The sequence below is a fragment of the Danio aesculapii genome, chromosome 23, assembly GCF_903798145.1.
Source record: "Danio aesculapii chromosome 23, fDanAes4.1, whole genome shotgun sequence".
Classification (NCBI taxonomy): Eukaryota; Metazoa; Chordata; class Actinopteri; order Cypriniformes; family Danionidae; genus Danio; species Danio aesculapii.
Genome location: NC_079457.1, coordinates 245,650 through 258,859, shown reverse-complemented (window position 1 = coordinate 258,859; position 13,210 = coordinate 245,650). Strand labels below are relative to the sequence as shown.

The window sequence follows — 13,210 nt, the reverse complement described above, 5'->3', positions numbered from 1 at the left end:
CTGATCACTATTAATTACTACCACTGACAAAGTCTTTCTGTACTTTCTGCATATGGAACTGTTCTCTGTAGTGTGTGTTGTATACTGAAGCGTCTGAGAGTGTGTCTGCTCTGTATAGAGATGTAGATGAGCAGTGGGGGTTACAGTGGTGTGGTCAGCAGCAACACAAACCTCTAACTCTGTCTCTAACCTCCAACTGTCTGTGTTTCTCAAAATGACAATCATGACAATTCAAAAATAGGAAACAAAAACACTTTTTAACATTTAAAGAAAAAAGTGATGAAGATATGTCATAAACACTTTTATTTTTGTTTCTTTGTTTGTATGTGCTCTGTTCTATAGTTCAGGATATCTCAAGCCCTGTCTACACAGCAACGATTGTTATATTTATTTTTTGATTTTTTGCAGATTTATAAAGTTTTGCATTCATACTAGTATTATTTCAAGAAATGGGAGAACGAGTTAAAATGGTGTAATACCTATAAAGGTGTATACCATACCTATATGCTGGATACAGTAAACTCACAGAAGAGTCATTAACATGCAGAGTACAGACAGAAACAGAAGATGATGGCAAAGACACAACCAAGCACAGAGTTAACACAGCTTTACCATGTTGTTATAGTAGTGTAAATAAACTTAGCAGTGCCTGCAGCACAAACACAGCTCTGTAATCTGTCAATGATTTTGTTTACATAGACATCAGTAATCTAATTATGTTTCTTAATCAGAATAAGGCATTGATATGATTCAGGAGTTTACATGAGTTGATTTTTGAATGCTCCTTTCATGATCCCATTTGACATGTTATAGCACATTGCTGGATTATCATCATTACATCAGCATTAGACGCTAGTTTCCTCCTGCATTTTACACAACAACAAGTTAGTGTTCATCATTGTACCATATGTGATTTTTGGTATTTTGTTTATAATTTTGCGACAAGTTCAACTGCAGTTCATTTCTCACACTATGAGTGCAAACAGCTGATGGCGGATACAAATTCTCCACCATCAGGCCACCTCTGCCATTTCAGTCACTAACTTTTCATTCATGGCCCATGACAAACTCACTTCAGTCAAGACACTTCATAAAGTCCATTTCTTCCAGAGTTACAGGTTTTTACTCTGTAAGCCATTGTTCAAAAAGTTCGTTTCAGGACAGCACCAGTGTTGTGTAAACCATAGCTCGAAATGACATTAATCCTTATTTATCCATTTTAAATACGTTTAATTCCAAATGTACATTTCTAATCATGTCACTAACAGGTAAGGACTGGTTAACAAGTGTAAGTTTTCAATCAGGAAAATAAAACAAAATAAACATTATTATTTTATTTCTGTTTGTTAACCAGTCTTTAGCTGAAAATGTAATTTGAATTAAATGAAATTAAAATGGATATGTGTCTGTGACAGGTTTTGCAGGGGTATAGTTGTAAATAAATGATAAACAGCAGCATAAAGAACATGAGGATTCACAGATCATCAAAAGTCACATGATAGTAAAATCGTCTGACTTTAGTAATCTTTGTTGCCATTTTTGTGCTGAAGCACAACTATTTTGTGATTTCGTGTATCTTGCTACTCTGTCTGCTTGTTTTACTCTATAAGGTGTAGCATACACATCACACCATTTTAACCAGTTTCCCCATTTCCATCTGCTCGCAGCCCTTGAAACAATGCTTGTATAAATGCAAAAAAACCCAAAACAATTATTGCTGTGGACAGGGCCTGAGATCTCAGATTATCATCAACTATAGAACAGAGAACATGAAAATAAAGAAACCAAAGGAAAATAGTTTATGATATATCTTCATCAGCTTTTGATTAATGCTGTAATTTTTTGAGCATCACTGCCATTTTGTTCAACAAAGACGGTTAAATTCAAGAGATTTCTAGCAGATTAAAGTGAAGAGAGGCCTGCAGAGGTTGTGTTGCTGCTGACCCCCTCCTCCACTGTCTTGACCCCCGCTGCTCATTTACATCTCTATACAGAGAAGACACACTCTCAGACGCGTCAGTAACACACACATACCTCAGCACAATATCACAATATCATAAACCAAATTTCACACTCATGAAGACACTGCTAACATTTCAATATTTGACATAGAAGACAACACAGATGAAACTAAAAAGATAATTATATTAAAAATCCACTTTGATGGTTTAAAAATGTTCATGCGAACCAATTCCAGAAGCTGAACTGTGGCTGTTAGTGGAAAAGTGAATCTGTGAGTGAATATGTCTGCTTTATTAGGGTCACTACTGATTTCAAGAGATTTTTCTAGTGTTGATCAGACGTTCCACAGTGTTTTGTTGCTGTTGCAAAATGTGGCTTTGATTTTACAACATAAGAGCATTGTGCACAAACCGTGGACCTAAACCTAAAAAACATATCACATCTCAGTTTAGGTAACATGTTTCATTGTTGTACTTCATTTAATTGTATTTATTATATTTAATTTAATTAATATGAAGTTAAATGCTACTAGTGGTCATGACTGAATGAATCATTGACCCATGATGTCAATATTGTGCATTATATTGGTTAGATTTAATTCCAAAGGTACATGTCACTAACAGGTAAGGACTGGTTAACAAGTGTAAGTTGTCAATCAGGGAAATAAAACAGCATAAAATTGAACATCTTTAGGTCATATAATTAATGTGAGCCAGCTGCACATTTCCAAGTCAACAAATATCTGTGACATTATCGCGGTGTTTGCCAGGGTTCACTTTGGGTGCACGCGACATGCTTTCGGCTGGCAGAGCGCACGATTTTTTTCCAGACTCAAGCGAACAGTTCGTGCAGCGCTGCATTTAATTGAATTTTTCTTCAAAATTATTTAAATTAACTTTATTGCCAACACTGTTGTTTCAGAGATCACTGCTACATGCACAGACCTGTTGCTGTTTATGACTTTCTGCTGTTTAAAACTTTCTTATTCATTTTATTTTAATATTATTTTGTATTATTATTTAAAAAATGTTTTATTTCATTATTAGTTACAGCTGCCGAAAAACGTTTAGTTGTTAAAAGCACTTATTGCACATTTTGACTTGTTGGATTGCAAGTTGCACACACACAGACACAGACACAAGAAACATAGCTACAGATTTTTAAATGAAATCAAGGAAAAGTTTATTTAAAATCCACACACAGGCTTGAACTGAGGGCATGTTATGTGCTTTTGCTGAACTCCTGACAATGGAAATGCTTTTCAAAGTGATAAACTGTCAAGCTGAGTTTACCTGCAAAATAGCATAAGCTCACTAATAGAGCACCCCAGACCAGCCCCCCAACCCCACCCATCCCCACCCCCCTTGCAGTAGTGCAATTCCACCCTCAGTGATAAGTGGCTCCAGGCTACAGGTTGACAACAATAAAATCAATAACATTAAATAATACTATTAATATTTTTTTCTGTAATACTTTTCAAATAAGTTGCCTTCACTTTCTGTAAATTTAAAATCACAATAAACATATGAAGTTTGGTAAAGGAAAAAATGTGGTATTAAAGGTAAAATAAAGAAATTTGTAAAATTTTAAAGTGATATAAGTATTATCCAGTTATGTGTCTTCCAGCATACTCAAGCAGGAATTCTCCTGGCTCAATGTCTTTGCAGGCAATTATTCCATAACCTAATAAATAGAGTATTAGTGATTATAACCCTGTGTGACACAAATATATATATATATATATATATATATATATAAAACAGCAAACAAAATGTGTTCACCTTTTAGATGTTGTTATTAGAGTCCTCCAATTCACAAATAAATGTGTTTTTGCATTTGCAACATTTTAGGAAGTTTTTAGGGAAATGTTTTTTTGTCTGAACAAATGCAAACAACATCCTTACAGGTGGTACTGCTTATGAAACCCATAACTGTAGCTTATATGTGACCCTGGACCACAAACCAACCTTATGTTGCATGGGTGTATTTTTGGCAAAAACCAAAATTGCATGGCATGGGTTAAAATAATAGATTTGACTTTATTCCCAAAAATCAATAAAACATTAAGTCATTTTCCATTGACAATTTCTTACCATAAATACATCAAAACAGAATTCATGACTAGTAATATGCATTGCTAAGAGTTAAACCAAGTTTTAGAGCTAAGTTTTAAACCACTTTTAAAATAGAATAAACTTTTTCTCAATATTTAGATTTTTTTGCTCCCTCAGATTTCTGAAGTAGTTGTTTTTCTGACAAATAATGTCCTGTTTCAACAAACCATACATCAATGCAAAGCTAATTTATTCTTATTTTTCAGAAAAATGTATACAATTGACACTTATGACTGGTTTTCTGTAAGGTCACAATGATATGGTTTTGTGTAAGTCATATTGTTGTGAAAAAGTAAAATAGTTTATATAAAAGGTTCATACTGTATTTACAAATGTGATTAAGTAAATGCTTATCTGTGTTGCCATATTCAGTAAAAAATAGTCTACATTGTGTATGTCTAGATTTACAATGTATGTGACATCATAATACAGGAGCATTCTGGCTGGTGCAGTCTAAACAGGAAAAACACTAATTGTATAGAAATAATTTGAAAGAAAATCAATCCCAATCATACTTTAATGTTTCAAAGATTTCACACATTCCACATCCACACACTAATGTCTTTTTATATAAGTTAATCAAATTCGTTGTTAGATGGGATTTACAGTCTTACAGTGCTGAAGGCAGAATCTTGAATGATAACTTACCTTTCTCTTGACTTATAACTTTTTTCTGAAAGATGTCTTTATCTGTTCCAGAAGCAATGAATTCCAAAGCTTCCTTTTCCGCACAGACTCTTCTAGGTCTCATATTCCTATGAAATATGTTAAAACATATTTAGGGTACAGTGCATTTGACCATATTGATATATTTTCTTTTACCTGTTTTCCGATTTACTTTTATTAAAAGGTGCTATATAAATAAAGCTTTACTTACATTACTGACTTACAAAAAAAATTATAATAAAAAATTAGTATATAGTAAATAAAAAAAATCACCAAAGCACTACATTGCATTTTTAACAAACATTTTATCATGTTAGCATTTAGATATTATTATAATATAAATTGAGAATGTGCAACTTACCTTTTCTGTCTTAATTGAAAAAGTCGGATGAAATATGGCCTCCGTAGACTTTTCTTTGTATGGTCGATTTAGTAGGTTGAAAAATCTCCAATGTAGTAATCTACAAGCAGTTTTGTCCTCCAAAGTTGTTGTTTGTTACTTAGCAAAAAAGTAAATGGAGGTTCTATTAAGTACCCAGAATATATATTCACACAAACCGACCCAGCTACTGTATCTGGATCATGATTGGATAAGACTCAAATAGCCCCATTAATGTTGGTACAGTCATGCAAATTTCGGTAGGAACGAATGGGGGTTCAAAACATTGGTAACTGGTTAGTTTTAATTTGACTAATCTTATAAAAAGTTAAACTGGCAGTAAATAATTAAAAAATGCCGTTGTCATATTTTTCATAAATAAATGATAAATATCCATTTTTCATTTCCTAAAAATGCCATCTCAGTGTGGAAAGAAGGCCGAAACAAATATGTGTTTTTAAACAAAAAATATATTAGTGCGGCCAAAGTTTGTCCTAAAGTTTAACATTAAATAAAGTTAGATTATGATTAAAAATTCAGTGTTCCAGCTAAGGTCCCCTGTTGGATAGGTAAACGCCGCTCAGAGCTTCAGGTCCCCACTTGGTGTGTGTTTTAGTAAAAATGCAGTAACATTCACTGAGAAATAGATCAAATGTGTGTGTGCTCATTTAAATTGGGCAGAGCATATATTTAGGTGTTTTGAAACATCCTAGAGATGTGGCCAAAGTTCTTCTGGATTGAGTTTGTGTCAGTTTGTTCTGTTTCTTCATGTATTTCCAGACAGACTGGATGATGATCAGATCAGATCTCTGTGTGGAGCACTGGCTGTTGTCAGACTGTTGTCAAAAATAGAGTCAGCATGCTTGTGTTTGCTTTATAATTTAGCAAGGTAAAACAAAGCTTTGTCTCCTATTTTGAATCATCAGGCAGAAATGTTTGTAAAATAGTATGTATTATGTAACACTCATAGTAAATATAACACACACACACACACACACACACACTGCAGAGTACTATATACTTTGTCAAATAAAATACAAACTTTTAAATATATATTTGCTTATTTAATTGAAGTATGACTTGAACGATTTTTATTTTTGTGCAATGATTCGTATGTAGATAGATTTAACAGCTACTGTTATTGGCCACGTGAAAAACCTTCAGATGTAATTTACTTTTGTTTAGACGCTGACTAAAAACAAGTTTTGAAGTTTTTTGATGTTTATGTGTTATCTACATTTTCAGGGTTAAACTACATATTTGTACGAAGAGTTTGAGTCAATATTGTGAAAATTGCACATTTAACTGAAACAGTTAATTTACGAAATGTGAAAATGTTTATATTATACAGAGTAATGTGTTATGCATTTATGGCCAAATAAATATAAACAGTTTAAATACAAGCAAAATAATAAGTAATAGCCCTAAGGTAACTTTTTGTTTGAATTTGTGTATTTTTCATATATTTCTTGCTTGTATTCTTGCCATGATAAACATATATGTTTATATAGCAACCCATGTTCTGTTGTCATTAATATGTTAATAAACTTTAGGTAGAACTGTCAGAGATATAAACACAAAAGCAAGTGATGCAACAAAGTTTGATAAAAAAAAATCTTGAATGATTATAAACATTGTTTAAAATAACAATAATTTTAAAAAATCTTGAATGATTATAAACATTGTTTAAAATAACAATAATTTTAAAAAATCTTGAATGATTATAAACATTGTTTAAAATAACAATAATTTTAAAAAATCTTGAATGATTATAAACATTGTTTAAAATAACAATAATTTTAAAAAATCTTGAACGACATTAATGATAAATAAATATGATCATTAATGACTTCTCTATTTATCTGTCTGATTTTCCGGGGGTTTTCTTTTGACTGCCACCTGACATTGTAAAGAATATCTCAACAGCGGACGCGTCATGTATAAAAGGCTCGTCTGTATGTTGCGCACGCTGTCAGCAGAGGTTCACGATGCTGCGCCAGGAGAAAGTATAAATCAGCCTTTAGTATTGAGCGGCACATGTTTGGATGACTTTATATTTAATAATAGTTCCCTTTTTCAATATCTCTGTAAGAACAGTGTTGATAATTATTGAAAAAGAAAACAGTCATTGCCTTAAAACATAAAAAGTAACTGTAAAAACTGTAAAAAGACTGAATATATATTAATTATAAAAATTAAAAAAACACAGTAATTGCCTTAAAACGTACACTGTAAAAAATACTTGAGAGATTTTTTTATAAACATTCCGAAATTGGGCAAATTATAAAAAATGTATATAATTTTTAGTATGTTTTATTTGTATGCTTTATATGTATTACATGTATTACTTTCAATGGCAAGCCTAAAATATTTGCAGGTAAAACTTATTTAGCATTAAATGTTTCTATCAGAATATTTAATAATAAGTAAAGGTTTAAATCTTCAAAAGTTATCATGTAAATAAAGTTAATTAAAGTTAAAAGTCTCAAAAGGTCCCCTGTTGGATAGGTAAACGCCGCTCAGTGCTTCAGGTCCCCACTTGGTGTGTGTTTTAGTAAAAATGCAGTAACATTCACTGAGAAATAGATCAAATGTGTGTGTGCTCATTTAAATTGGCCAGTGTATATATTTAGGTGTTCTGAAACATCCTAGAGATGTGGCCAAAGTTCTTCTGGATTGAGTTTGTGTCAGTTTGTTCTGTTTCTTCATGTATTTCCAGACAGACTGGATGATGACCAAACTGACATTAATCTAAAGCAGATGTTTTTGATGATGTTCATTGGCAGCTTTATTATGAAAGCAGTTTCCACAGTCCACACTGCAACACGAAAATGCCGTTGTCATATTTTTCATAAATAAATGATAAATATCCATTTTTCATTTCCTAAAAATGCCATCTCAGTGTGGAAAGAAGGCCGAAACAAATATGTGTTTTTAAACAAAAAATATATTAGTGCGGCCAAAGTTTGTCCTAAAGTTTAACATTAAATAAAGTTAGATTATGATTAAAAATTCAGTGTTCCAGCTAAGGTCCCCTGTTGGATAGGTAAACGCCGCTCAGAGCTTCAGGTCCCCACTTGGTGTGTGTTTTAGTAAAAATGCAGTAACATTCACTGAGAAATAGATCAAATGTGTGTGTGCTCATTTAAATTGGGCAGTGTATATATTTAGGTGTTCTGAAACATCCTAGAGATGTGGCCAAAGTCCTTCTGGATTGAGTTTGTGTCAGTTTGTTCTGTTTCTTCATGTATTTCCAGACAGACTGGATGATGATCAGATCAGATCTCTGTGTGGAGCACTGGCTGTTGTCAGACTGCTTGTGCAGACAGTAATCTCACTGTATAATTACAATTAAAGACAAAAATAATGTTTGGAAATGTAAATTGCTATTTCAAGCTGACGTGCTACAAAAAAACAGGGGAGGGGGGGGGGGGGGGGGGAACTAATAAGTTGACTTAATTCCTTTATGTTTTCCCAACACAACTCTGTTGTGTGGAACCCAGCATTTTACAGTGATGGATAAATTGTAAATAAATCAGATTTCATTCCTATTCCTTGAATAAATGTTAAAAAATGCAATTATTCTGACACTACACACAACTGGGTAATTTAGTTCCTCACTTCACAACAAAACCTCTGAAACCCGATCAAAAAAAAAACTATTATTTATTTAGCATTTAATGTTTCTATCAGAATATTTAATAATAAGTAAAGGTTTAAATCTTCAAAAGTTATCATGTAAATAAAGTTAATTAAAGTTAAAAGTCTCAAAAGGTCCCCTGTTGGATAGGTAAACGCCGCTCAGTGCTTCAGGTCCCCACTTGGTGTGTGTTTTAGTAAAAATGCTGTAACATTCACTGAGAAATAGATCAAATGTGTGTGTGCTCATTTAAGTTGGCCAGTGTATATATTTAGGTGTTCTGAAACATCCTAGAGATGTGGCCAAAGTTCTTCTGGATTGAGTTTGTGTCAGTTTGTTCTGTTTCTTCATGTATTTCCAGACAGACTGGATGATGACCAAACTGACATTAATCTAAAGCAGATGTTTTTGATGATGTTCATTGGCAGCTTTATTATGAAAGCAGTTTCCACAGTCCACACTGCAACACGAAAATGCCGTTGTCATATTTTTCATAAATAAATGATAAATATCCATTTTTCATTTCCTAAAAATGCCATCTCAGTGTGGAAAGAAGGCCGAAACAAATATGTGTTTTTAAACAAAAAATATATTAGTGCGGCCAAAGTTTGTCCTAAAGTTTAACATTAAATAAAGTTAGATTATGATTAAAAATTCAGTGTTCCAGCTAAGGTCCCCTGTTGGATAGGTAAACGCCGCTCAGAGCTTCAGGTCCCCACTTGGTGTGTGTTTTAGTAAAAATACAGGAGTGCATATTGTCAATATCCACTAAGATGTTGATTAAATGTGTGTACTCATTTAAATTGAGCAGTATATATATATATATATATATATATATATATATATATATATATATATATATATATATATATATATATATATATATATATACTGATATATATGCACATATATAACAAACAATTTATGCAGATTAAACTAAATTATTTAGGTTTTAATGTCACTATTAGAATATTTAATAATATATAAATGTTTAAAATGTTAGAGTTTAGCATGTAAATAAAGTCAGATTGTGAGTTTAGAGTCTGTGTTCCAGCAGTCTGTGTGTTTCACACTCAGTGTCTCTGCAGTCTATGAAGGTCCCCTGCTGGATAGGTAGATGTCGCCCAGAGCTTCAGGTCCCCACTTGGCATGTGTTTTTAAAAAAAATTCAAATACTTATTTTCAGTTATATTATGAAAAAAGACCTTAAAAGAAAATTTTGTATGTGATTTTTATTTTATTAAAATGAGCAGAAACCCTGGTCCCCTCTTGGCCTGTATAGAGCGACAGTCCCCTCTTGGTATCATAGACATGTATGTGTGTGTGTGTGTGTGTGTGTAATCTGAACATTGGTTTTTCTGAAACACACACAGAGTTTTTTCCTCAGTTTCAGGCTGACACGGGCGATCCGAGTCTCTCTGGCTGAGCGCGCCGCTGCACATCTGCATCTGCTCAGCATCTGCTTCTGATATTCTGTTCTGGGGACGTTCTGAAACGGGTTCCTCTCCCACATTTGTCCTGCTTCTGTAGGTCACAGCGGCTCGTGAATGAGTGTAATGTCAGATCTTCAGCAGGAGGGAGGGAGGGACGCATGCGTTCAGCCTAATGAACTCCTCTGCTGCTCACTGAACATAACTGTAGTCAATAAAGAAGATCCTGTCTGACTGGACCAATCACAGCGCTCGGGGAAGATGATTATACTCCAATAATAGCCTAAACATCACGTAGAGTTAATTACAAATGAACTATTGATCTTCTTAATGCACTTTATCAACCTTATTTAGAATCAGAGGTGAGCGATGAATATCAGATCATGATCTTTACCAGGGAATTTGTGATTTTACTCCAATTCCAACCCAATAAATCACCATTCACCACTCAGAGCACATATACTGCTAAATATAACAACACTCTTCAACAGTGTTCAGTTACACACTAATTAAACCCATCCTCACACCTAAACATTCCTCAAACACACAGACACACACACACACACACACACACACAATGTTGACAATACCAACACACACCCAAATACACACACTATGTCGACACTTAACACACACACTCAAAGTAGACACTTAATGACACACACACTCAATCTATACACTTAACACACACACAGACACTTAATACAGACACAAAAAGGCACACACACAATGTAGACACAAAATATCAGCATGCGCACACACACACACAAACACACGTAGACACTTAATGCCAACACACACCCAAATTCACACACTAAATGTAGACACTTTGACACACACACTAAATCTATACACTTAACACACACACACACTCATGTAGATACTTAATAAACACACACAAATAGGCACACACACAATGTAGACACAAAATATCAGCGCGCGCGCACACACACACACACACACACACACACACACACACACACTTAATGCCAACACACCCAAATTCACACACTAAATGTAGACACTTACACACACACACACAACTCCACAGAGTGATCAGGGGAAGAAAAAACACTGTATTTACCAACAGCGCCACCGTGTGGACTAATGCAGACATCAACACAGCACACTCCTGACATTTACACACACAACACTCTGCATCTTTTCACACACACATTAACAATCATCCTTCAGTGTGTTTTGAACCCAGCAGACACACACACACACACACACACACACACACGCGCTGACCTGTTTATGAAGATGGTGGTGTTTTCTCTGTGTTTGCTGAAGACTTTGGGCAGAAGCTTTAGCGTCACTTTCACTGCTTTGGCCTTCCTGATCATCCACTGACCCTGAGACACACACACACACACACACACACACACACGCACACACACACACACACAGATAAACGTATAAATCAGTGTATATAAGCTTTGATCTGGTTATTTATAAGAACTCGTGCTACTGTAACTCTTGTAAATGTGCTGTCAGTATAATGTCAAGTTACAGCTCATATTTATATTAAGTCTTGCCTAGACTAGTCGACTACTTTAACCACTAGTCGGCGCTGTCAGAAACAATCGAGTACTCGAGCGTGCATTTAACATAAATGAAATCAAAATGACAAATGTAACCAACACACCACGATCCAGGTTAAAGCCGCTACGAAGAAAATGCTAAATCACAAAAATCAGTGGTAAAATAAATGTCCTCAAATTGAACAGCCCTGAAGACAGGCTACATGCAGCATTGAACTACAGACAAAACCATCACACAAACATCTGAAGGCTTTAAAACGACAGAGGGCGGACAAAAGAAAGGCTCTGTAAAATCAGACGGATACACAGAGAAGTAGGAAGCTTCTGGAACTTCTTCATATCATTAATATCTTTCAAGATTTTCAAACTTATTATTTTTTATAATTTCAAGAGTTCACACTGAGCTGATGATTGATTATAAAGCGTGTTTGGCATGCTGTCCCGGGAGAGAGCTCGGAGCTCATAAGATCCTCGAGCCCGGGGCTCCCTCCCGTTGCAAGGCGAAAGGGGAGTTTGAGCTCAGGTAGATCTCGAGAACTCTCCCGCTTTAATAACCAATGAACAGCCAGTGATTGCTCTTGAGAGATAACCATGTAACCTAGGAGCATGTCTATAGTGCCAGTTTGGATTAGTCAATTAACTTATGTTGCATGTTTTTGGACGGTGGGAGGAAACCGGCGAACCCGGGGGAAACCCACGTGAGCACGGGGAGAAATGCAAACTCTACACAGTCTAAAGCCTGGAACCAGAGACATTCTTGCTGTGAGGCAACAGTCCTAAACACTGGGCCACCGTGTCACCCATCTAGGAAGAAGGAGGAGTAGGGGTGGAAGAGGGGATTCTTCAAATCGAAGATAGCGGTGGTACGTAACCCAGGGTATTTGTAGTAGCTTAGGAGTCGTCTGATTGGTGCATTAAGAATTGGATAATGCGGATCCAGCCACTAGCAATCATAAGCATGTGACCCTCTCGACATTAGTTTATAACTAAACTTCACTTATTTTAATGATTATAAAGATCTTTATAACCGTTCAATATTCTTTAAATCAAACTTTGATGCATCACTTGCTTTTGCTCATATCTCAGACAGTTCTATCTATTAAAGTTAAATATCAATGACAAGAGGAAATGGGTTACTCTACTATTATATATTTTATTATGGGAAGAATAAAAGCAAAAAAAAGTACACACTAAAAAATCCTGATGTTTTTATTTTGCTCACTCCACTATTCACACTTTACTGTCTGGCTAGTTTCTGTCCTCCTCTTATGCTAAAAAGGCAATAAAGGTCCAACATATCTGTCCATCCTCACCAATAAAGCCTAGAGAAACAGGCCAGCAGTATACTGTAAACTGATAATCAAATATACCTTTCCAGTTATTAAAGACATCATTCAGCTTTATTTTAGTTTTGTAACTATTAAATTGTTTTAAATTTAAAACTGTAATATCTACATCACTGCTGGGAAAACATA

The 13,210-nt window shown here is 34.6% G+C and overlaps 1 protein-coding gene across 1 annotated transcript in view; it reads right to left on the bottom strand.

Moving 5' to 3' along the window:
• znhit6 (zinc finger HIT-type containing 6) overlaps positions 1-13,210 on the bottom strand; it is a 47,854-nt gene that overhangs the window by 31,635 nt on the left and 3,009 nt on the right. Inside the window, exon 5 of the mRNA XM_056449899.1 lies at positions 11,443-11,546. Within this exon, the coding sequence (XP_056305874.1) occupies positions 11,443-11,546 (104 nt within the window). The remainder of the gene's footprint in view (positions 1-11,442; positions 11,547-13,210) is intronic.